The following is a 27399-nucleotide window of genomic DNA, read 5'->3' on the forward strand; positions in this document are numbered from 1 at the left end:
AAAACTTATGTACATATACTTTTTTCTGAAGAAAATTCTTTAATTTATTCATATTTAGAAGAAGTTTACTTTCTTTTAATTGCTTCTTTTCAGGAAGCAATTCCCCCGACCTATTTTCCGTATGCAAAGTGACCTCAGTGTGACCCATCTCATAAAAATCCGGTGATCACAATATGCATAGATGTCCTTAAAATAAACTATTATCTGAATTTACATGTTAAACACATGCTCAATTTCCATGCTTTTTTGTTGATTTTTTGTTTATTGTTGACAAACAGGTGACAATTGTTAAACTTCGGCTTTAAAACAAGAACTTTAATTACCTGCCATATTTTCACAACACTGACCGATTGAAAAAGAAAAGAACTTTAATTACCTGCCATATTTTCACAACACTGACCGATTGAAAAAGAAAATAACGATTATACGAAATTTACACGAAAAAAAATGATAAATTCGTGCACAGAAGACTTAAGTTTATGATGTTTGTATGCATTGGTTCAAGAATTGGAAGAACATCATTTTTCACCAGTCACTCGTTTCTTATGACTTTAAGAATGGAAAAATTGCCGAATTTGTGGGGGCGTCTTTGTCTGATAGACACATTATTTTTTTTTTTTTTTTGTCTGGCTTTAAAAGGTGAGCCATAGTAAGTCATGATTGTTTTGGGGGGGGGGGGTCTTGATTGCAAGTGTGTACTGTAAAACTTCCTCGTCACTCACCTTTTGTGCCGCAGGTCATGGGTTTGAAACCCAGCGATCTTGTTAAACAAAAGACTTCAAAATTGGTATTTGCTCATGATTCTCTGATAAATAAGCAGGCTACATTAAGGATCCACATTCAAAAAAATTATCAGCTCAGGCAATTTCATCTATTTTAAACTAAGGGTGTAAGCCATTTTATAGAATGCTATATTTTCTGTTTTTGGATTAGAAGCAATTTTATATAATGATTTCATTTTAACCCTTTCATAGAAAGTGACTTTTTTTCTATTTTTAGGTTGGAATTTACCTGATAGTTCTGATGGACCAATCAGTTGTTAGATTGAGATTTATTATTGTAATACTCCTCGCCATTTCCTTAATTCTTGTTTATGGTAAGTTTTATTATCGTAATTTTGACGAAATTTTCCTTTGATCTTACTGACCCTAAGTGCCGTTGTCAATGTAATAATCAAAATCACCATAGGCAAACCAGCATTTAACAGATTATCATTGGTCATGTCAACTCTTTTGCTTTTCTCACTTGTTCTAAACTGGCTCAAGCGAGAAAATCATTCTCCTTGAGATGACCATTGGTAATCTATGATTCTTCACAAATCTCAAGGTTTTCAAAAGAGACATTCAAACCTAACTCCTAAGTCAAAGATAAACTGACAATGCTATCGCCCAAAAAAGAACACCAACTAACAAATAATAGTACACAAAACACTTAAGGATGTACTTAGGTGAGGTTTTGGAATTCATGTCAAATGTTCGGACTCCTAGGTGTTTTTCCATATAATACAAGGTAAAATATTTTGCCTCTTAACCAGTGATCGGGAAGGACATGCGCCCTGCGCCTATAGCGCATATCCACCAGAAATGGCGCATATAGTGACTGATGTAAGCGCCCACATGGCGCACGATATTTTTTACTTTGTTTCGAAACGTTTAAATATAATCAAAATGGATTAAAGATCGTATTCCGTGCCGCCAAGTGTGTGTACACAACTGTGCAATGTTCCTCCAATTTAGGAGCACCTATATATTTTTGGTACGTCTTGGGTGTTATCATATATAATTATATGGTAATACATGTAATAGTAGCCTGGTATCCCGGCACGATATCTAGCTGTGCGTCGTAATACTGACAAGATTAGCCAGGACCCCAGGCAAATGTAATAGAACCATGCGGTACAACTGATTACCCAAAAAACGTAATTAGCCATCGTTCATGGTATGATTTTTAATAAACAACTTAAAATTTGTGAAATTTGGCTAGTACAGACGAGATTTATCTCTTATTATAATCTTTTAAATTAGTTTAGCTTGCTATTATTTCGATTTAAAAACCCCAAAGCTTTTTTATGAATATATTTTTTGTCTCCATAAAAGGCGCTTAACTGTCCTTGTCACTTTTTGGTCTTTGACTCGTTTTGACATTTTGTAAACATGCCTTCAACGAATTGTTGTTTTGTTCTTTCATTTAATGATACTCTCTACTGTTATTGTTGTTATTGTGATTCATGAAGTATTAATAATACAAGAAGTGCATAGGATATGCAAGAAACGTTCTCTGATACGGAACGTTGGAATAAGTATGGTATCGACGAAGACCCAAATTTAATGTTAAAAAACTGAACATGAACTAGACAATAGTACCAGTTTAAACATTGTAAATAAAGGTTATCTTAAATATTGTCTGGTTTGGAAGAACTTATTTTATTTTCTTTGAAATTTGAAACAAAATCACATATATTATTTAAAATCAGTAAGGTAAGTACAAAAAATGTACCACCACCTCTTTGGCGAAATATACCCCCAAGGGTGACTGGGGAATAGAAATATGGTCACTTGGTCTTCTCCCGACCAGCAGTAAAACATTGCTGAAGTGGGGCATCCGTTTGGCTATGCAGGATGTATCAAGTTTGCAGTCACGTCCGGTCAGAATGGGGACGTTAAATCCGATGTCTCGTGTAGAGAGAGTTCCACGCTCTTTGCACGTTAAGAAGCCTTGCAACAACTCTTTGAGGGGTCCGTAGGTGGCCTGTTGCAAGGCAAAATTTCTGTCCCTATCCAATAAACCCTCATTTTCCAGTGACAGTCCAAATTTCACCGACCATCATCCCAGATGGCCTCTATTGTGACAAGACCTACCTATTGCATTTATTGTGAACATGTTTTCGTCCTGAATATGCATGAAATATTTGCCACTGGACATTAAGCAATCAACAATCAATCAATCAATCATTGGCGAAATATACACCATTTTTTTTTTTCACTGTAGTCAATTCAAATTATGCAAATGGCCCACTCATTTGACAACATGGCCCATATTTTTTTTAAATGGCCCATTGAATTTATTTTTGAGGGGCCCTGGGCCCATAGAGAAAAAATACTTCCAGATCACTGCATAACACCCATTTATTTTTTCATACAAGACTTAAAAGCCCATGAAAGGTCATATACCAAAATTTTAAGAGATTCTTGATTTTCATTCTTTTGTTTTGAGACCCAAATAATACCAATGCAAATATAAGGTAAAAGTCCAAGTTGGCCTCTTCCCGCCATATTTAAAATCTCAAATATCTCGAAAAGGAGGTCCATGACCTATCAATATTTTTATCTTATTTTATCCTTAAAGAATGCTCTACCAGATAATAGTATCAATTTTAAATTCTTAATCATAACCTCACCTTAGAACATCCTTAAGACTCTTGTCTTGATTGTGAAAAAGGCAGAAATGGACAATAAGAAATAAAAGGACATAGCAGACAGCATGTCAACTTAACAATATATCAATTAATTGTGTCATTACAATTTGTATGACCTTTCAAATTACCAAACATAATACTGTTAACCAACTTTAATATTTGGGGGGACACTTTTATTACGAAATAACACGACCCGCATCTGTCTGCCTAAGCTGTATTGTATCTAATGAATGACCTTGTGCGACCCTTATAGGTAGTCAAGGTTGTTAAACACCCCCTAGTTGTAGCTAATGAATTTGTTGGCCGATTTCTCTAAAAAGTACTTTGATTGTGTACTTTCAGTGAAGCAGACCTTTTCCATTGGAGAGAGAGTGATCATCAGTATCTGGTGTGGACTGGCATCTATTTCTGCAGCTGTAAGTATGATATAGATCTTGAGGTGGTATGTAACACAACAGGGAGATAACTCATACACTAAAGGGAGATAACTCTGTAAAAACTCTGACTCTACAGGGAGATAACTCTAAAAACTTTGACACTAGAGGGAGATAGCTCTGACACTACAGGGAGATAACTCTGTAAAAACTCTGACACTACAGGGAGATAACTTGGTAAAAACTTGGACACTACAAGGAGATAACTCTGTAAAATCAGCTAAACATTTTAATCAGGTTGTATTTTGACGATATATTAAGCTTCTCAATGATCAAAATAAGTGTTTTGCTAACTACTATGTATATCCATGAATTTTTTTAATAGTGTGTGGTTCAATTTAAAAAAAATATAGTACATATGTTTTCAAATCTTTTTTTAAAATTAAAGAGCCAACTTGATTTTAGTCAAGGTTCTTGGTACCACCTTAAGGATATTGCCTATTCTGTTTGGAAAAAAAGCAAGCTTTTAAAAAAAAAAAATATATCTGAATAAAGGAATAATGAAAAAATGCAAGATCCATGTCCTTGTCTTAAATAAACGCTATTGAAAATTAGGTGGGTAGATTTATTATACATTTACCATTGCCACCTCTTTTCTTTCTTTAACTATGATAACATCAGCGAAATGGATGCCAATTACACTATGAAACATATAAATAAAGCTTATCAAATCAATATCAAAGGCTTGGGGTTCCTTGAGACACATGCATAAATTTTACATATATTGTAAGATCTGAAAACCATCCTCGTTGCAATATAAAATGCTTTAATCTGATAAACAGTTAAGTGTATTTCTCGCTGGAATTGGAATACTGCCAATGCTTCTTCGTTCTTGAAGATATTGATTTGATATTTGGTATACAGTTTCATCATGACAAGTTGTAGATCAAGTTCGAAGTTTGTTCCAGTCTATTGATTTAGACCAGAGTTATGGTCCATTATCGAATGATCGAATACAATGTTAAACCATATTTCTGCACCAAGGGAAATAACTCATTTTAAAAAGACATTGTAAAATGACATTTTCAAAAAGTAACAAATCTATATTAATTTGTGACAAATGAAAGAAAAAATATTTGGAACTATTAAGGTGGTACCTAACACAACAGGGAGATAACTCTGTAAAGTCATCTAAAGGTTTTAATTACGTTGTGTTGTAAAAGGAATATTAAACTTCTCAATGATCAAAATTGTAGTTTGTCAAACTGCTATATAACTAGTGTAATTTTTCCGACAAAACGGTTGGTTCAAAGTTTTTGAAATTTTTATATTTTTGTTAAAGGGTCCAAGTAAATACTTCTGACAAAATTTAATGAAAATTAAACAAGCCAAATTAATTTTAGTTAAAGTGTTGGGTACCACCTTAAATATATTTGAGTATAATTTGAAAATAGAAATACATTGTGTACATCATATCTAATTTTAGAGAACTTTTAATCATATCTAATGTTAGAGTGTTTTCTATACTTATTTTCATCATACTTGAAGGTATTGATTTACAATTGGTATATAGTTTTATCATGACATGTTATGGATCAAGTTAAATTTTTTGTTTGTTCTGATAATTTTGTGCAGTTATGGTCCTCTGTTGGTGAGAAAATCATTATTTTTTTCTTTTTTTAGGGCCTGTGGATATATAATTTCCAGCAAACCATCAACAATAAAGTCAGCTACAACAATTATTATCTATTAGACGTGTGGGTACTGATCAGTTGGATAATATCAGCTATTCCTTATATAGCCATCCCAGCAGCTGTTTTACATAGCTGTATGTCTTACGATGGCTCTTGTGATGAGGTATGTATTATCTCCCTTTGATGAGTTGTATATTATCTCCCTTTGATGAGTTGTATATTATCTCCCTTTGATGAGTTGTATATTATCTCCCTTTGATGAGGTCTATATTATATCCCTTTTATAAGTTTTGATGGGCAGGGATATTCCTTTCAAACGCAGCTATTCTTTATATAGCCATCCCAGCAGCTGTTTTACATAGCTGTATGTCTTACGATGGCTCTTGTGATGAGGTATGTATTATCTCCCTTTGATGAGTTGTATATTATCTCCCTTTGATGAGGTCTATATTATATCCCTTTAATAAGTTTTGATGGGCAGAGATATTTCTTTCAAACGCAGCTTTTCGTTATATAGCCATCCCGGCAGCTGTGCTACATAGCTGTATGTCATATGATGGCTCTTGTGATGAGGTATGTATTATCTCCCTTTGATGAGTTGTATATTATCTCCCTTTGATGAGGTCTATATTATATCCCTTTAATAAGTTTTGATGGGCAGAGATATTTCTTTCAAACGCAGCTTTTCGTTATATAGCCATCCCGGCAGCTGTGCTACATAGCTGTATGTCATATGATGGCTCTTCTGATGAGGTATGTATTATCTCCCTTTGATGAGGTCTATATTATATCCCTTTAATAAGTTTTGATGGGCAGAGATATTTCTTTCAAACGCAGCTTTTCATTATATAACCATCCCGGCAGCTGTGCTACATAGCTGTATGTCATATGATGGCTCTTCTGATGAGGTATGTATTATCTCCCTTTGATGAGTTGTATATTATCTCCCTTTGATGAGGTCTATATTATATCCCTTTTATAAGTTTTGATGGGCAGTGATATTCCTTTCAAACACAGCTATTCTTTATATAGCCATCCCGGCAGCTGTACTACATAGCTGTATGTCATATGATGGCTCTTGTGATGAGGTATGTATTATCTCCCTTTGATGAGGTATGTATTATCTCCCTTTGATGAGTTGTATATTATCTCCCTTTGATGAGGTCTATATTATATCCCTTTTATAAGTTTTGATGGGCAGTGATATTCCTTTCAAACACAGCTATTCTTTATATAGCCATCCCGGCAGCTGTACTACATAGCTGTATGTCATATGATGGCTCTTGTGATGAGGTATGTATTATCTCCCTTTGATGAGTTGTATATTATCTCCCTTTGATGAGTTGTATATTATCTCCCTTTGATGAGGTCTATATTATATCCCTTTAATAAGTTTTGATGGGCAGAGATATTTCTTTCAAATGCAGCTTTTCGTTATATAGCCATCCAGGCAGCTGTGCTACATAGCTGTATGTCTTACGATGGCTCTTGTGATGAGGTATGTATTATTTCCCTTTGATGAGTTGTATATTATCTACCTTTGATGAGGTCTATATTATATCCCTTTTATAAGTTTTGATGGGCAGGGATATTCCTTTCAAACGCAGCTATTCTTTATATAGCAATCCCGGCAGCTGTTTTACATAGCTGTATTTCTTACGATGGCTCTTGTGATGAGGTATGTATTATCTCCCTTTGATGAGTTGTATATTATCTCCCTTTGATGAGGTCTATATTATATCCCTTTTATAAGTTTTGATGGGCAGAGATATTTCTTTCAAACGCAGCTTTTCGTTATATAGCCATCCCGGCAGCTGTACTACATAGCTGTATGTCATATGATGGCTCTTGTGATGAGGTATGTGCTTCTTTCCCTTTTATGAGTTTACAGGGAGATAACTCTGTAAAAACTCTGACACTAGAGGGAGATAACTCTGACGGGTTTATAGGCAGTGATATTTCTATTGGTTTTAAACAATAAATTTATGACTTTTTTATTGTTATCTTATGAATAAAAGGAGACATCTCGTGAAAGAGACATTAACCCCAATGGTGTCATAAACATGTTGAAAGTTGCATATTTGACATTTGTCGTGCATAGTTTCTTGTCAAAATATATAAATGAGTTACAGGTTTACTAAAAAAAATAATACAGCTTTACTACAAAAGTTTATACACAGATTTAACATTATGGCAAAATAGCAAAAATTAGGTCCATGTGAAAAATAGATAGAGAACGGCATTCTTATTATAAAATCTGTATCAACCTGGACAGGAATACAATCCCAAGAGCTCTTTATGATGTACCTCAAGAAGATATTTTTTATGTGATGTTAAAAAAAAGAGGGACGAAAGATACCAAAGGGACAGTCAAACTCATAAATCTAAAACAAACTGACAACGCCATGGCTAAAAATAAAAAAGACAAACAGAAAAACAATAGTACACACGACACAACATAGAAAACTAAAGAATAAACAACACGAACCCCACCAAAAACTAGGGGTCATCTCAGGTGCTCCGGAAGGGTAAGCAGATCCTGCTCCACATGTGGCACCCATCGTGTTGCTTAAGTGATTACAAATCCGGTAAATAGTCTAATTCGGTAGGTCATATTAATACAGATTGGAGGTTTGAAATAGCCTTTGCAACCGTGACTGATATTGATGATGTGACTTCGTACAAATGAGGGGTGTGATAAAACTTTTTCAACAATTACTAATATTGATATCATCACTGATGGCTGATACAGCAACATTGTCATTGGTCATATATTACACATACAATTTATCTGTATTTACTTCTAAGTATATAATAAAGCTTTTAGCTGTGACCAATAACAATATTAGCACTGATGGCTGATACATCAACATTGTCATTAATCATATTACACATACAATTTATTAGTATTTACTTCTTAGCATATCGTCGCTGGGCTTCTAAAATGTTGTATATGACTTTTTTGGCTAAAAGTACTTTTTGACACTAATGGTCTGGGCGGGAGGAAATCTTTGGTATTACAAAATAGCATACAGTTAGACCAATCAAAATGTGTGAAATAAGATATATTACAACATTGTACAAAATTGCCAATGTCAGTTGTTTGTAAAGTTTGCTTCCAAAATGTTGTATGAAAACTTGAAAAATAATTGTACATTTCTTTATTTTTGTGAAAATAATTTAAGTTCTTGGATAATCCAGAAATGTCAAAGTTTTTATTTCACTGCTTTTTACAAAAATGTTCAAGTTCACATACAACATTTTTGAAGCATGCATTTTGCCAAAAATTTCAAAGCCTGTATGTGAGATATTTTTTTCTTGAAAAATTTGTTATTTACAACATTTTAGAAGCCCGGCGACGATATAATAAACACAGATATTACACTCAAAAACCACTCTTTTATATCTAATAATTTCAAAAATATAAATGCAGAATATTTAGATAAGTTTTTATGTTATTTTCATTGCAGAAAGTACATTACCTGATGTGTGGTTCGGATGAAGATGAACGACAGCAGGACTATGATGGGTACTACCCTGCCCCGGAGCCTACAGCCCCGCCCTACACGTACATGGATAACAATGAATACCTCTACCCCATGAACAATCTGTCTAAAAACAACTATGATGCAGAAATGGAACCTCTCAATACAAACCTTAGACATACTAATATGTAAATTTATATGTAGTATAGAATTTGAATTAATTTAAACAAACTTTTCGTAACAATTTAAGATTTAAAAACAATGCAAAAATACTATTTTTAGGAAAATGAATTGATATTAAGCGACTCATATTTAGTGTCAATAGATTTTATTTAAATGTTGTAAAAAAAATAGAAAGGCAATTTTTTAAAACAAAATAAATGAAATTATTCCCGAATTCATTGAAAAGGGAATTGTGTTTTAGTTGAAACAAATAATGCACAGTTTATTTGATTTTTGAAGGTATACCCTTTATATATGATGTAAACATTTTCTATATAGATATGTTATTTAAGGGGGTAGACCTTGGTTCAGGGAGATAACTCTTTAAATCAGTTATGCGTTTGTAAAAGTCAAGTTTTGTCAATGAATTTTAAGCATTTACCTGAAACAGATTGGAAATAATCTGTGTATCCAAGAAGCTTAGAACATATTTATGAAAATGGCTGACACAAACGTACTGATGATTTTAAGAATTATTTCCCTTAACCTTGGTCTACCTCCTTAACATCTTCGCATAATACAAAACACTGAAATTGTCTTATTTTACCAAGATTTATTATATTTATGTTCTAATATAAGTACAGTGAAACCTGACTAAACCAAACCCTTTCGGGACTTGAGATTTTGTTTGTTTTTGGCAGGTATTCGGTTTCATCAGGTTCACAATGCATAAAATGTGATATGATTGGTCTTCAGAACAAGTTTGGATTAGACAGGTTTCCGGTTTATTCAGGGTTCGGTTTAATCAGGTTTCACTGTATATTCATCATCATGCTAAACTATCAAAAACATTATGGCAGCATTCTACGATACTCCATTCCTGCACTGTTAACTGCTTAAAATAATTTGCATAACATATAGATCGCTGCATATACTGTTTATTATTTATGCTTAAAAAATCCCAACAACGATTTAAAAAAATGAAATTTTTAACAGTTAAAAAGATTAATATTTTTCATATTTTTCATGGATACAAACTTTTTGTGTATTCGGAAAAAAATGTTTTTCATGCATATTTGATTTCCTGCCTTTGTTAAAGCCTCCATCACTATATTTGGTCAAAAGTGAACTATAGGTGGTTTAGGACTAAAGTTGTTGAATAAACTTCACTCATCATGTCTACCTAGGCTTTTGTTGTGTGGTAGCTGTCTTGTTTGTAGTATGTCCCTTTTTATGAACATTTTTCGAAGGTAGGGGTAGCCTATTTAAACAATTGTATAATGAATATTGTTTGATAATTCCCAGTAATGAATACAAACCCATATAGATGATATTTTGATCTGGTGTAGATTTCCTCCAAATATGTTTTTTCTTCAAAAGTTTATTTTGTGATTTTCCCGAATTCATAATGCAAGCGCATATACAAAACTTTTCTTTATAAAACATTGAAAATCATAGTTTACCTATATTCATAAAAAATTGTACCAGACAAATAATGTTAAACCCACATTTGGAAAAGTTGCATACTCACTGTTGCTACAAATAACTGTTCTAAAGTTATGCCCCTTGAGTAATCTCTAAAGTGGGAAAACATTGTTTGCAAATAACGTCTTTTTCTAAAAAGAACCTTTATACTTTTCACATTACTTCAGTGAAATACTGGTCCGGGATTAGTTTTTGTTGAAGCTATATATATACTGGACTTGAAACAATTTCAGTTTCTGATATAATCTTTGCAGTATACAAAGAGGGGGGGGAGGACTTTTCTGGATGTTTGGATCGGGTAATTTTAAGCTTAAGCTTTGGGGATTGATCCTTTCGATATCTAGGAATTCTTTTTTCAAATTTCGGGATGTGGGGATTTAAATTTCGATAAATTTGGGACCTCAAGATTTCATGTTTTTAAGCCGGGGATTTTGGGATCAGGACCCCTCCCCCTCTACAAACATTATACTTCAAAACGTTGATAATCTACCAAGTTTGGTGATTTCCAGCTCCCTCTGTAGCAGACTTCTGTCCTTGAAATATTTTTAAATGGTAATTTCATGGTTTGGGTCTGGCATACTAAATTATAATCCTGGTACCTTTGATAACTATTTGCTTCATCTTTAGAGATGGTAAAAACAATTTTACCATGAGCTTGAAATGTTAAAGGTTGTATTTTTTTTTATCATTCTGTCATTGTGTTGTTGGAGAAAGATCTGTTGTATATATATATAAAAGAGAAGAATGTTTGTACCACAAACAGCACAAAGAACATTACCATTATTCTAGTCAGCTTTAATTAGCTATGATTTAATGATTACCCCGGTAGTGTTAAAATATATTATAAATATTTACAGTTTTAGCAAACAAATGGATTACATTCTTGAAAATCATTGGACAATTTTTTTTGAAATGAGATTAGTTTTAAAAACCGTGTTTACCATAGTGCTGTTTCAGAAAATACTATCCACCCTAGGAAAGGACCTTTTTCCCACCCATGGAATTAAAAATAAATTAGAACAACACTCCCTTTGCATTTTGGTACTTGTATTTCAAATTAAACCACCCACATAAAATTAAAAAAAATGCCTCTCCTGGGGAGGAGGTGGGGGTATAGTATTTTCTGGAACGGTCCTTACAACTTATAGTTCAAGAAATCTTTTCACTTAGAATCTTATGATCTAAAGCGATTGTAAATTGTACTGAAATGTTCATGTATTTTTTCTCAAAAGAATTTTTATGGAATGTGCAGCTGATACATGTATTTATACTGAAAAAAAGTTTGGCACAATGAATTTGACATAGAAAATAGGTTTAAGATACCCACCGATATCTTAACAGTTTTATTAAACATGTATGTAGTTGTCAGTTTTTACATATTTACTGTAAATTCAGAAATTATTGTGTACATTTATTATTGTGATTTTTCAAGAATGAACAAAAATTTGATTTAATTATTGTGAATTATAAAAAAAATTCTGTATTCAGATATATGTTTAAGTTAAAAATGTCTGTATTCAGATATATGTTTAAGTTAAAAATGTCTGTATTCAGATATATGTTTAAGTTAAAAATGTCTGTATTCAGATATATGTTTTTAAGTTATCAGAATGCAAGTTCTTATTATTGTGATACACACTCATTCACATTATTTGCATTAGGAAGTTCGCTTGTCATGTTTTGGAATTTTTGTCAGATTTTCATAATCCTCTGTTTTTATCCATTTGAATGCCTTATAAAATTTTGCCCATTTACCCCCATTTTTCTTTTTATAAATCTTTTACATGTATCATTATAAGCCATCAGTAAAAGTATTATAATTAGTTATCAAAGGTACCAGGATTATAATTTAATACGTCATTGTTATTTTTAAATAGTTTTTGAGCACCTAAACTTGTCAATGGTAAAGCTAGGCAAAATCAAGAGAGAACATTTTCCTGCCAAAATTTCAATGGCTTATATCTGAAAAAAAGCACATTGACCTATATTTTATTTTTGCTCTTTTATAAAAAGCTTGTTATTTTGAAACTGAGTAGCGAACTTCCTTAATAAAAAGCCCACAATAATTTCTGAATTTACTTATTATGTATTTGTAGTTTAAAGATTAGATATGTATTGTCATTTCATCATTTTATTATTATAAATAATCATTGTTTTTATCTATAACATATGTAAATTATCATATAGTCATTAAAGATGCAGGAAGTATATACTCATAACTTCATTTCATTTAACTGATCTTAATGTACTTGCAAAGTTTGTTAGAAATGTGCTTTAGACATGCAGCTGTGCAAAAAGTTGAAAGTGTAAATAGAGGTTGAAATCAGCCAGGGTTAGTTTGGTATTGAATTTTTAATGCTCCATTTCTTGGCATATTGTTTTCTGGTCTGTGCCTAAGTCTGTTCGTTCGTTCTTACTTTCATTTGTCCGTCCGTCCATCTGTCCCGCTTCAGGTTACAACTAATTTTTTATGGATTTTCAGATTAAATGGGCCTGCCTTCTTTAATGGTCGTAGTCTATTTGACTTTGAGACTTAAGGATGTGCGCTTGTCATGTTTTGGAACTTTTGACAAATGTTGGGATCCTCTGGTTTTATCCATTTGAATGCATTAAAAAAAAATGCCCATTGACCCCCATTTTCTTCAATAAATCTTTAACATGTTTAATGATAAGCAATCTGTAAAAATTTCAATTATTTTTAAAAGTTTTTGAGAACTTAAACTTGTCAATGATAAAGCTATGAAAAGTCAAGAGAGAATATTTTCCTGCAAAAATTTCAATGACTTATATCTCGAAAACAAACACATTGACCTATATTTTTTTCTCTTTTGATTATTTTATTATCAGTATAAATTAGTGTTCTGAAAAGCTAATTATTTTGAAACTGAGAAGTGAACTCCCTTAAGTATACTTTAATAAATAGTTTAAAGCAACACAAATCTGTTCTTACAACAGATTAATTTAATTACAAGGCATATTTTATTAATTTTACATTTGACAAAGAAAAAAAAATGTTTGCATCGATAGATTATTTTCTTAATAAGGCACATTTCCTGCAGACAGCTGCAGTTTTTCATTAAAAAAACGTTTTTTATTCATCGTCTTGTTATGTACATATTTTATCATGATGCAAATGGGATTTCATTTACCTAACCGATTGATATTTTAATATTTTATGATAGTTGTCTATTGTCTAATTTTTAACATCATTGGTAAAATAAAATCTATTATTATCAGAGTTTTTTTTTGTTGTACTGACCAAAGGTCTCGATACGATCATATTTGTCCGACATGACCTATTCTTAATGGCTTATGACTGATGAGTATTTGCTTTTTAGGTCAACATTGTCTTCTGAATTATCGTTTCAATGTCATAACCTGATGACTAATCCAGGTACCTCAGATACATGAAATGAATGAAAATGTATTGGTGGGTGCCCATTCACTCCGAACCTAGGACAGTAACGAAACAGCACAAAGTAAAATGGTGTAAACAAATTGGTTGAAAAGGGGGTTTACTCATCATGTCAACACAAAACATAAACAATAACAAAAAGACTTTATAACAAGCTTTTTTAAAAGACTGTTATAAATTGATAGTGTACAAATAACGAATCTACGAAAGCAGAAAAAATTAAGGTAATTGTTCTTGTTTTTTGATATTTTAAGTCGTTGGAAATTTAAAGGGTATGATTCTCTACATATTCTTACATTTATCATTGGCACCTTTCTCTTTCACAAACCTTAAAAAAATATAAGGATTTTATAAGATTTAACAAATTTTTGTTTTTATTTTTATGTAAAAAGTAAAATCACAAAAATACTGAACTCAATGGAAAATTCAAAACGGAAAGTTCCTAATCAAATGATAAAACACATGAAACGAATGGATAACAACTGTCATATTCCTGACTGGGTCCTGGTAATAAAAATTATTCAAAAAAAAGTAAGGATTTGGGGAAATTTTTGTAATGATACTTCATCTATAAAACTAAAGGAAAACAAATTTCTGACAAAAAGTCAAAAATGAAATTAGCCAACATCCTCCAGGAATGTAAGAAACAAATAAACTGAAAGTAAGAAAACGATGACATAAATAAGGGGGTTTACTCATCATGTCAACACAAAACATAAACAATAACAAAAATACTTCTGTATGTATGTGCCTGTCCCAAGTCAGGATTCTGTAATTCAGTGGTTGTCGTTTGTTTATATGTTACATATTTGTTTTTCGTTCATTTTTTACATAAATAAGGCCGTTAGTTTTCTCGTTTGAATTGTTTTACATTGTCTTATCGGGGCCTATTATAGCTGACTATGCGGTGTGGGCTTTGCTCATTGTTGAAGGCCGTACGGTGACCTATAGTTGTTAATGTCTGTGTCATTTTGGTCTTTTGTGGAAAGTTATCTCGTTGGCAACATACCACATCTTCTTTTTTATATTAAAAGATAAACAAGATATCAATCTCTAAGTAAACGCACTACATTTGTCATTGATCTTCGCCCCTCTTTAACAACCAATGAAGAAATAACGTTTTAATCAGTACGCATCCAACGAATTTAATAATAATAAAAAAAAAAGACGTCATAAACAGTCCGAGGAAAGCATTAACGATTCCCAACAAAAATAAACTGAAGAAACGTCGGCAAAATAAAAACGAAAAACAACGAAAGACAAACACAAAAAAAAAAATAACATAGCAAAACTTACCCCAACATAAAACGGAGATGAACTTGAAGGATAAGCAGATTCGGCTTCCAACGCCGCAGCAGTTATGTTACTTACATAAGTACAAACTCAGTGATACATTTAATTTAGTCAGTCTCATCCGAGGATAACAAGACGGGATTGTGTTTACGACAGTTGGGTCATATAGGTCGTCATCTATGAACAAGATTTTCCACAACAATCATCCAACTCATGATAGCGTCCGCTAACCTTTTTAAGAGATGTTTTCAACTCTACCCCTTGCAAAACTTTCTCAATAAAATCATCAGGAAATGCAAGCTCTTGAATATCTTATCACCTAAGAGATATACAAGTATATGCCATATGCAAGCGCTACTGTAATATTACATATGCACATAAAAATGGAAAGTTCAAAATTATGAAGCTGATAGATCTCTATATTTCATGCCATAGGGAGACGAATTGGGAATGTTTCTAGTTTAAACACAGATGTAAGCGGTAAAAAAATAATTCTGTGGGAGACCAACTCTAAGTGTTTAAATTTATATTATAACTATGCATAATTTTAGTATAAGTTTAAACTCTTAGAAGTTTTTGACATATAAACCCGCACAGCCCTATGTTTTGACCTTTGAATAAAAAAAGGGCATATCAACTTTTTAGGATTATTATTTTGATATGAGCGTCACTGATGAGTCTTATTTAGACGAAACGCGCGTCTGGCGTACTAAATTATAATCCTGGTACCTTTGATAACTATATAGAACTTTTTACGAAACTTTATAGTAACAAGTGGCATGGCTTTTCCTGCAAACGGAGTTCCTAGGGGTAATTACATGTCTATATTAATAAAGTGCAACCTTTATCGTATAGTAGTCTCCATCGACCCTCATTATCAATTTTGATATGTAAGTCAGACTCTGACCAAACTTCACATTATCTGTTTATTTACAGCTGGATGGGATTGATGTGTTCAACATTATCATCAGTCTTTGAATTATCTAGTGAGAGCAAATCATCTTACAACTGAACATGAAGTTAAGGATGTACTTAGGTGAGGTTTTGGAATTTGTGTCAAATGTTCGGACTCCTTGGTGTTTTTCCACACAATACAATGTAAAATATTTTGCCCCATAACACCCATTTATTTTTTAATATAAGACTTCATAGCTCATGAAAGGTCATTTACCAAAATTTTAGAAGATTCTTAATTTCCTTTCTTTTGTTTTGAGACCTAATAATACCAATGCCAAAATAAGGTAAAAGTCCGATTCAGCCTTTTCCCGCCATATTTTAAATCTCAAATATCTCGAAAAGGAGGTCCATGACCTATCATTATTTTTAGCTTATTTTTATCCTTAATTGATGCTCTAACAGCTTATAGTATCAATTTTAATTTTTTAATTTATTAATTTTCACCTAACCTCACCTAAGTACATCCTTAAAGGGTATTGCTATCTTCTTTTTTATTCTTTTTGCGAGACTAATGTTATTATGTCACCCTCGTAAGAATAAAACAAGAAGTTGACAAGAAGAAAAGCATAGTTGGTTCCCATTGGGAAAAAGTATGATTGACGGTGGATTCATTATTATTCGCTGGATATCAATTTTCGTTTGGGTTCGAGGGTACTGACGAACCACGAATTCAAATGTTCAACGAATAACATATTTTCAATAGGTTTAGTATGATGAGTCTATTGTAGACGAAACGCGCGTCTGGCGTATATATACAATTTAGTCCTGGTATCTATGATGAGTTTATTTACAACCACTGGGTCGATGCCACTGCTGGTGGAGGTTTATTTCCCCGAGGGTATCACAAGCCCAGTAGTCAGCACTGTTTGTGCTGACATTAATTATCATTGATATTGTTATATTTATAAATTAACTGTTTACAAAATTTTTCATCTTTTGAAATACTAAGGCTTTTCTACTTCAGGCATAGATTACCTTGTCTGTATTTGGCAACACCTTTATGAATTTTGGATCTCAATGCTCTTCAACTTCGTACTTTATTTGCCTTTTTTTTTTAACTCTTTCGGATTCCAGCGTCATTGATGAGTCTTTTGTAGACGAAACGCGCGTCTGGCGTATATATAAAATTTAGTCCTGGTATCTATGATGAGTTTATTTGTATACAGATTTTGGCATACTCATGAAATCAAATATCCACGAATAAGCAAATTTTGAGCAATCTACGAAAATTGATGCCCATCAAAATAAATGAATCCACAGTATCTACAGTTACTTTGCGTTTTTGTTACGTGAGATTTTGAAGAGGGTGATAAAGGGGGTACTGAACACGGAAACACGTGAAATAAAAAATCGCAAAAACGTAGCACGAAAAATAAAAATCGGGAAAAACGAAGCACGATAAATAAAATTTATCTTTGAAGACAAAAATATATTTGTGGGTTTTACGGCTGAATTCTCCGATATGCATTGTTATTTTAATTATCATTAGAATAATTATTACATTTCAACACATTACGTTTAAATAGTTTTTAGTTAATTTTTTTTTAAATTTAAAAGGGACCTAAATGTTGGAAAGAATTGGCAGTGACCATGTGACATGCTTGTTTTCTATTTGACCCTATATGTACATGTTATCATTAGAATAATTATTACATTTCAACACATTACGTTTAAATAGATTTTAATTATTAAGTCTTTCCACTTTTCTGTGGAAAGACTTATTGTTTTTCTTCTGATTATTATTTTTTTTTTTCGCCAAATTTTGTTCTTGCGATAAATGTTTGTTTCGCAATATGTCGCTTAGATATTTCTCATATGGTATCGTATAGTTTATGCGCTTTTAAATTTTACCCTGCTAAGCCGAACCATTTTCTTTGTAAGAGTTATCTCCCTATTCACTGTTTATCATCTGTGTGCATCTCCTTCGTAACAAAAAAAGATAGCGACAAAATTCTTTTTACAAATTGTTCGTTACATCCTCAGTAATTTTTGGCGCATTTGGAGCGAAGCGATTCGATGAAATTTTATAGGAGTTATCTACCTTTACAAAATAAATTTGTCGGTATGTTTATTTAACTCATAAACCGTTAACCGTATAACCCTGGAATGTTTTTATTTGAGTCCAATGGGTCCCAACTTAGAAAATGAGGTCAAGGTCAAAGGTCAAGGTCAAGTTCTAAATTGTGACTTTTGCTTGTTTTTGCATTTTCTCCGACACTTTGAGAGATACACATAAAAGAACAAGTGCAAATGTCAGCTTTATTGTAATGAAGATATGTTACATTTAGTCTTATACAATTAAATGGCATCTTATAGGAGTTGGTGCCCCTGAAATGTCTTGATATGAAGTTATTTGATTATAACTTCAATTAAGTTCATTATAAAGACATTTGACCTCATACAAAAGGTTAAGTGACTAATGACCTTGAAAAATGGCTACCGGAAGTGACCTTTAGAAAACCGGAAGTAGCTATTTTTGCAATTTCTTTCACCTAAATGTACCCAGAATCCATATATTTTGTCATATAGATACATGAACAGATTACTGAAGACTAAAAATGACTTCCAACAAACCGGAAGTTGCCAATTATCTCCCATTCTACATACAAAAGTATATAGAAACTATATATTTTTGGAATCAGTGTGAAAGAAGCTATCATATGAGACCGGATGTGACATTAATTTCACCGGTAGTAGCATATTATCTCCCTTATATCACTCAAAAAGATAATTAAACCATCATTTATCGCATCAGTATAAAGAAACTACCTTCTTATCCAAATTACTTTAGTTTGGAAAGACTTTCAATTGTTCTCTGAACAATTGGTTTTTAATTTTTGTTTAAATTTAAAAGGGACCTAAATTTTGGAAAGAATTGACAGTATACATGTGACATGCTTGTTTTCTATTTGACTCTATATGTACATGTTATCATTAGAATAATTATTACATTTCAACACATTACGTTTAAATAGTTTTTATTAAATTTTTTTTAAATTTAAAAGGGACCTAAATGTTGGAAAGAATTGGCAGTGACCATGTGACATGCTTGTTTTCTATTTGACTCTATATGTAGCGCATGTACTTGAATTTATAAATTTATAAATTCATTCTTAAGAACGTCTGTGAAATTAGTTATATGGCTATAGAGTCATTGTCTCTTCTCACAAACTGTGGATTCATTTTTATTCGTGGTATACCAATTTTCGTGGGTTTTGTGGGTCACAGCGAACCACGAATTTAAAAATTCAACTAAGAATAATCACGAGAAATGTGTATGGAGTCGGATGTTTATTTTCGGTTATGTTATGCAGTTCTAGTATAGTGTTGACTAGCGATAAACATTGTAACATAACACGTGGTTTTTTTTTTTATTGAAAGAAGATACAAGTATTTTAATTAAATCAATGATAAATATATCGAATACCAGTGATAGTTTACTTTCTAAAATTGATTAAAACTGCTCATGGAAAATAACTGCAAGTTGTTAATTACTTTGGTTTACTAGTGAGTAAAAATCAATAGGATTAAGTACGGAGATATTGCCCGTAGGTAATATTGTTTATGACAGGAACATTTATTTTCACACCTTATACTTATATGACTGTTCATTATATAGTGATTAGGGAAATGAGCTTTCAATCATAAAGTTTTGAAAGCCTTATAGAATTCCGACAAGAATTTACAAATTGTAAAACAAACAAATAATAAGTTGTCTCTGTCCGTTATTGTAATAGAAGTTATCAATGAACACTTTAACCTAGCGAGGATTTTAACAATTCAAAACATTTTCAATGAATTCCTTCTTTTTTTGTTTGTTTTATTATTTATAACCAAGGAGTTTATATGATCTCCTTAATCAAAAAGCAATCCACGAATAACGTATCTATTTTGTTTTGTAATCAGCGATCCACGAATTTACGTATACAACGAAACGTCTTTTTTTCTCTATCCACGAAAATTGATACCCACGAAAATAAATGAATCCCCAGTAATTGTGAAAACTGCTGAATTAAGATGGTGAATTTCGATTTTGAGCAACATAACTTAATCATAAGTGATGCGGATTTAAGGCATGATGAAATTGAAGCCGTTGTTGAAAGACTATCAGATTAGGTGAATTTGGCCTTAGAGGAATTTGACTATTATTTTTAGGCTCTTTTAGGTCAGATATCTCTTCAACTGTTTCGGATTTAAACATATTTGACTTTCAGTTAGTCGGCTTTGAGGTCAATGATTCATAACAAAAAGGAAAATAAAAAAAATACTGAACTCCGTAGAAAAATTAAAAACGGAAAGTACTTAATGAAATGGCAAAATTAAAAGTTCAAACACATCAAATGAATGGATAACAACTGTCATATTCCGCACTTAGTACCGACATTTTCTTAAGTAGAAAATGGTGGGTAAAACCTGGTTTTATAGCTAGCTAAATCTCTCTCTTGTATGACTGTCGTATAAAAATTCATTATATTGACAACGATTTGTGAACAAAACAAGCAGACATAATGGGTAAACATGTCAGAAATAGGAGTACAGCAGTCAACATTGTGTTATAATCTTAATAAAAAAATTGAGAATGGAAATGGGAAATATGTCAAATAGAAAACAACTCGATCATTTTACTTTCAAATATTCGGCTTGTAGTTTTTCCGATAAAGATAAATCCAAAAAAAGCGCTTCGGTCGCATGCGATTTATAAATAAACTCATCATATATACCAGGACTAAATTTTGTATACACGCCAAACGCTCGTTTCGTCTACAAAAGACCCATCAGTGACGCCCGAATCCAAAAAAGTTAAAAAAAAAAAAACAAATAAAGTACGAAGTTGAAGAGCATTGAGATCCAAAATTCCTAAAAGTGTTGCCAAATACAGCAAAGGTAATCTACGCCTGAGGTAGAAAAGCCTTAGTATTTAAAAAAAATCAAAATTTTGAAAACAGTTAATTTATAGATAAACAATATCAATGATAATTTATGTCAGCACAAAATAATGTGTTGTTTTGATTTTTTTCAACATATCTTATTTTTTCTTCTCATATAAATATGGCGATCCTTCATTTAAAAGTCAGTCATAGCATTGAATCAGGATTACAAATACTACTGAATCATACACGAGGACCCGATAAAGGTTTTATAAAAGTGAATACAGTGAAACCTGGCTAAACCGAATCCTCCATAAACCGAAAACCTGTATAAACCAAATATGTTCTAAAGCACCGTTTTATCAAACATGTCAAATTGTATGTATTGTGAACCTTATAAAACCGAATATCGGCCACAACCGAACACAATCTTTTAGTCCAGAAGAGGTTCGGTTTAAACAGGTTTCACTGTATAGGACAAAAAGATAAAGAATAGAGAGCACACATAGTAACAAATAATGAATATAGAATGATAAGTGGCTAACAAATAGAGACAAGATAATTTGGGGAGGAGTAGAATATAGAAAAATAGGACCCTCGCAAAAAAATTACGGAAATGAAGATCCCTATTGAGAACCTCATAAATTTAGTTCATTTACCTCTTGCTGTTTACTCGATATATGCACGTGTATACAATTTGTAGTTTTGCTGACAACAGAAAAGTTAGATGTCTTGTTCCCTTCTCGAAAGGATATACAATGACCAGCTGACACCATCCTCGATGTTTCTTCTATAGTTAAATTTGCCCCAATTGCTAATCATATATGTAATCCTAAGATTAAAAAACCTTTACCGATATATTAGAAGAAAATATACATAACTTAGTGATGTTAAACATAAGGTAAATGAACCAATAATGAACATAAACAACCTTATTATATAAAAGTAGTATTGTTTGTTTATGCATCAATTAAAGTAATCCGTTAAAAGAATGTTTAATTTTATATTTTTTCTGTTATGGCTAATCAAGTGATGCTTTTATCGGTATACTATGACGATGATTGCAGTTTTTTATCGACCTTGACTGACAATACAGCTCTTGTACAGTGGTATACTATATAAGTAAAGATATACAGTTGTTGAACTGCATTAACCAGACGGTCACAGAAGCATCATGTTGTTTTCTTTCTTTCTTTTGCTTACTTGTACCCAGCTTTGCCTAGGAACGTCACCAAGTCAATATGATGATGATGAGGATGTATGTATGAACAAATTAACATAGTGGGCTAATTGAGAGTTGTCTCATTAGCAATCATGCCATGTAGTCTTATTTTTATTATTTATTAAGACAAGGGATATTATTTATAACGGACTTTTACTCTTTAATTGAGAATTGAGTTTATTGTAAAGGTTAGTGCCATCATTTTATTTTACATAGGGGATACCCCAGAAAGTAGAATAAGTCTTTTAAACAAGTTATGCATTTGTTGTTGTGAATTTCATTATTAAAGTATTTTAAAAATTAAGCTTAAACAGAAATAAAATAAAATAAGAATTATAGAAGCTAAGAATTTGTTAGTAACAGTGGTTTTCAGAGTATTAAATATAATACCGGATCAATAAAACGACAATGAAGAGGTTTGTATAAACAATTCATCTTTATGGGCGAATTTATTTAGAAAATTACTAGTATAAATAAGAGATTTAAATTTAGAAATGTTTGACCAAAAAGTACCATTGATCCTAAGGGTTGTACACAGCTTTGCCTATAAATACTTCACACGTCAATATGATGACAATGAGGATGTATGTATAAACAATTTTCTTTGAGGATTTCAGCTGACATAAATTATCATTGATATGGTCATAATTATAACTTTACTGTTTACAAAACTTTAGAATTTTTGAAATACTAAGGCTTTTTCTACATCAGAAATAGATTACCTGAGCTGTATTTGGCAAAACGTTTCTGAATTCTGGTTCTCAATGTTCTTCAACTTCGTATTTTATTTAGCCTTTTTAACTTTTTTGAATTCGAACGTCACTAATGAGTATTTTGTAGACGAAACGCGAGTATGGCGTAAATAAAAACATTAATCTTGGTATCTATGATGAGTTAATCAACTCTGTTTTAAAATAACAAGCTTTTAAAAAGACTGTTATAAATTGATAGTAATTAGATACAAAAAACTGGATACTCGAAAAAAAATGAAGTGTGTGTGTGTGCTATTTTTCGAAATATGAGCCACTGAAAATTTGTTCGGAAATGAATCTCTCTAGATTCTTGAGATATGTGACCACTTATTTTTGTTTGTCAGGTGCAGTACACCATGATCTGAAACTTTAGATGGCTACAGCCGGTTTCATTGAGTGTGAAGCTAAAGGCAAAATCTTTGGTTAGCTTGCTTGTTAGCTGAACTGTGAAGTCATTGTTAGTTTAGGTAAACTACCCTCCCTTAACCGTAGACAAGTCCAGCAGATAACTAATCTATCTATCTGTTGAAGAGAAGGGTAGTTTACTTGACCTAATAATGACTTCACGGTACAGCTTACAAGCAAGCTAACCAAACATATTACCTTTGGCTTCACACTCAATGCAATCGGCTGTAACTATAACTTTGAGCAGCTATGATTAGTAACATTTATATGAAACTAGGATTAATTGTGTTTTACTTAAATAAAAAATCTATAATGTTTTTGTTTTTATTTAACAAATTGTAGCATTTTTTATTGCTAGATTCGTTTGTCCAGCATTTAAAATGTATGTCATCTATAAATGAAACCAAGATGCACTTTATAAAGTAATACAAGGCAAAACATTAATTTTAAAATTTAAAAACACGACTGTTATGAAACAAAATATGTAAAGATACTTTAAGACAAATAAGGTCTCTCTTCTTAATATAATTTTTATTTTGAGAATATAAACTTCAAGTACAGCAAACTTTTGGTCATCAACTTCATTATTTTGGCTTTTTAATTTCTTCATTCGAATGTCAATGATGCTTGTTTTGAAGACGAAAATTGCGTCTTTTTTCGATAAATGTGTCTTCCGCACAAAATATTCCCCCTGATATCTGTAACGAGTTTATTTGTTATTCTTTCACAGGACTACAAACCACCAGTATACAAGCCTTCACCATCGAGATATCGACCAGGTTGGTACCAGTTATAAACTAGTAACGGTATACCTAGTGTTTTAATTAAGTAGTTCATAAAGATAAAACGCACGCCTTGTTAACAATCAAGCCTCAACCAAATCGTATATCGATAAAACACTTTACTGGGTATTCCTGTTACGTATAATGATATAAGATATTAAAAATAAAGGAAGGAGGAGTTGATGCAATGATAAATGTTTACCAATATAATAAGTATATATAAGATATACACGTTTTTGAATTTTTCTTCCTCACTGCTCTTCAACTTCGTACTTTATTTGGCCTTTTTTTTTTAATTCAAACGTCTTTTGTAGACGAAAAATACAAAATTGCAATCCTGTATCTAGGATGAGTTTATATGTAATTCTGTAAATCCAAAATTATGGAAGCCACGAAAATACCTACAATATAAATTATGTATTAAAGGTTTGAAGAAGACCTAAAATGAAAGTAACAAGTACAGTTAAAATTGGTCAATTGTATTTACCATACATATAACCTTTTATTATATTTTAGTAAACCCCTGTTTAAAGAAGCCATGTAAATACAATGGAGTATGTAAACCCAGTGGTGGCTCCTACAAATGTGTCTGCAAAGGAGGATACTATGGATACAATTGCAACCTAAGTATGTTATGCAATCATTTTGAGATTTGATTTTGATTTTGATTTTGTGGTGTTTTAATGCCACTTTTAAGCACCGCATTTATGATATTTCGTGGCGGCTAGTTTTTATAGGTGGAGGGAGCTGGAGTACTCGGAGAAAATCACCGAACTTCGATAGGAAAACTGACAATTCTAGTCAATTAAGATTGGAGGTGAGTGCACCTGCACGAGCGGGATTCGAACACACAACATCAGTGTTGACTGGCTAGTGATTACAGTAGAAACTACTTAGACCATTCGGCCACCGAGGCCCCTTTAGAGATTTGAATGATCTCTATCTTATTTTGATAATTACAGATTATCGTTGATTATCTCAACGAGATTGGGTTTCTCGTTGGAACCGGTACAGCAAAAGCGAGAAAAGCAATTGAGTTGTGATGACAAATGATCGCTATTTTACCTATGACGACGTTGTTAATTTCAGGTCAATTATATTGACAACACCACGTCCCCACTTAGTTTCTATCGATAATTTTCATTATCAGTCAGCAAGATCAAAGTCAAATGTCGTAAAACACTTTTTATTCTACCTTCGAATGTGACTACACTATCCGATACACTTGTATTCAAAGTATGTTGTATATATATCATTTTGAGTTTAGAATGAAGACCCGCTCTACCGTGATTTTTTTGGGACTTTCCCTCCAAATAAAGAATGGCGAGGAGACGCGCCGCTAGAAATAAACTTCCCCAGGAATGCTTTGTATCTTAAGTTTTTAAAATAAAAAACCTCCCTTTTTAATATAACCAACTAATTGAATTGTATAACATAAAGTCATTTTACCTAAAAAAAGACAATTTTTTCAAGACATAAACAAAATTTATTTTCCGAAAGAAGTTTTAATTATTATTGTCGATTAATTGATGTTTAGTAAACAAATAAATGTTATATTTGTCATTTTATTGATGTATAAAAGCGTTGACTTAAGAAAGTTTTGTATTAAGTGTGGAAGAACTATTATTTTCTATGGATTGTTTTGACATTGTTGCTGGAAGGATGTGTTGTAATCTGTTACTAATAATACAATCTAGTTTTAGAATGCCTCGTTATTTATGTCAGCTTATTACCAGTTAGGATCTTTATGAAACATGTTAGGTAACTTTTTACGCAGGGTTCTTACGAACCATACTAGTTCATGTTAAGTAACTATTGACGTCCAATTCTTATGAATTATATATGTAATGTAATTTTAGACGTATAGCCGATATCTTGTTTATTCACGAATTCTAGTATTACATTTTGAACATCATTTATATTTTCAGAAAACGCATGTAAACCAAACCAATGTAAAAATAAAAGTAGATGTATACCTGTTGGAAAAACATTTAAATGTGTATGTAGAAATGGAAACTTTGGCAGACTTTGCGAAAGTAAGTATTCAATTAAAATGAATGCCAATTTACTATATAATTTCATAAATATGACAAGATGTAGTATGAGTGCCAATAAGACAACACTCCATCTAAATTAAATTTTTTAAAAGTAAACAATTAAAGGTCAAAGTACGATCGTTATAACTGAGACTTGCCTCACACCGAACAGCAAGCTATAAAGGGCCCGACAAATGACCAATGTAAAACCATTCAAACAAGAAAACCAACGGTCTAGTTTATACAAAAAAAAATAACATTTATGAACCACATCCACAAACGATAACCACTGAACATCAGGTTCCTTTGAACACATAGTAAGTTCCTATAATTTTCCTTAAATATTATTGCGTGAAGCCTTACACACAGAAACCGTGTATATATACTTGATTTATAGTTAGTGTGCGTATTTTATTTTAAATTTACGGTCATCGGGGGTGGTTTATTTCTAAAGTCTACAGGCTTTGAACTTTCATCAAATGACATTTAAATATGACTAAAAAATAAATTATAGGAAACCAAATTTGTGTTTTTCAAGAATACAAAAAAGAAAATAATTCTTTGTGAACATTACTTCTCTATTTTTTGTGATTTCAAAATATGGAAACATTTTTCTTAAATGCATTTGCTACACTAAGTTCTTTCCTTTTTTGTTTTTTCTTGTATTTCTAGAAAATATATGTCGCCGTTAATTTTTTTTCTAGGGAATCAAATTTATGTTGTTTAAGACAACAAAAAGAAAATCCTTTAATGTCAACTTTACCTCTCTATCTTTGAGTGACTACAAAATATTGAAACAGTTTTCCTTAATAATTTGATATATTTTTTTCTATTTCTAGGAAATGTATGTAGCCCTAATCCTTGTAAGAACAAAGGAAAGTGCGCCCCCTTGGGAAAGACAGGATATAAATGTACATGTAGTGGAGGATACACTGGTCCCCGATGTGAAGGTAAGATATTATCCTTCTTTAATGTTAATGTTTAATGCAAGATTTTGATTGGTTAATGCGCGGTAAATAGTTATAAATGTAGATGTAGATGTGGTGGAGGATAC

General features: G+C 31.9%; 2 protein-coding genes across 21 annotated transcripts in view; both read left to right on the forward strand.

Moving 5' to 3' along the window:
- LOC139495280 (sodium- and chloride-dependent GABA transporter 2-like) overlaps positions 1 to 13851 on the forward strand; it is a 73275-nt gene extending 59424 nt beyond the window's left edge. For all 4 annotated transcript variants that reach the window (XM_071283576.1, XM_071283579.1, XM_071283580.1 and 1 more), the window contains 4 exons: positions 1000 to 1096; positions 3758 to 3831; positions 5473 to 5646; positions 8954 to 13851. In XM_071283576.1, the coding sequence (XP_071139677.1) occupies positions 1000 to 1096; positions 3758 to 3831; positions 5473 to 5646; positions 8954 to 9160 (552 nt within the window). In that variant the 3' untranslated portion in view covers positions 9161 to 13851. The remainder of the gene's footprint in view (positions 1 to 999; positions 1097 to 3757; positions 3832 to 5472; positions 5647 to 8953) is intronic.
- Positions 13852 to 22224: 8373 nt separating this feature from the next.
- LOC139495273 (adhesive plaque matrix protein 2) overlaps positions 22225 to 27399 on the forward strand; it is a 227403-nt gene continuing 222228 nt past the window's right edge. For 15 of the 17 annotated variants that reach the window (XM_071283550.1, XM_071283549.1, XM_071283556.1 and 12 more), the window contains exons 1-5: positions 22253 to 22406; positions 24258 to 24306; positions 24826 to 24936; positions 26238 to 26345; positions 27185 to 27295. In XM_071283550.1, the coding sequence (XP_071139651.1) occupies positions 22323 to 22406; positions 24258 to 24306; positions 24826 to 24936; positions 26238 to 26345; positions 27185 to 27295 (463 nt within the window). In that variant the 5' untranslated portion in view covers positions 22253 to 22322. Of the gene's footprint in view, positions 22407 to 24257; positions 24307 to 24825; positions 24937 to 26237; positions 26346 to 27184; positions 27296 to 27399 lie in introns of all 17 variants that reach the window. The other 2 variants (XM_071283561.1, XM_071283567.1) reach the window with 1 other exon arrangement.

This window comes from Mytilus edulis, chromosome 11 (assembly GCF_963676685.1).
Source record: "Mytilus edulis chromosome 11, xbMytEdul2.2, whole genome shotgun sequence".
Lineage (NCBI taxonomy): Eukaryota > Metazoa > Mollusca > Bivalvia > Mytilida > Mytilidae > Mytilus > Mytilus edulis.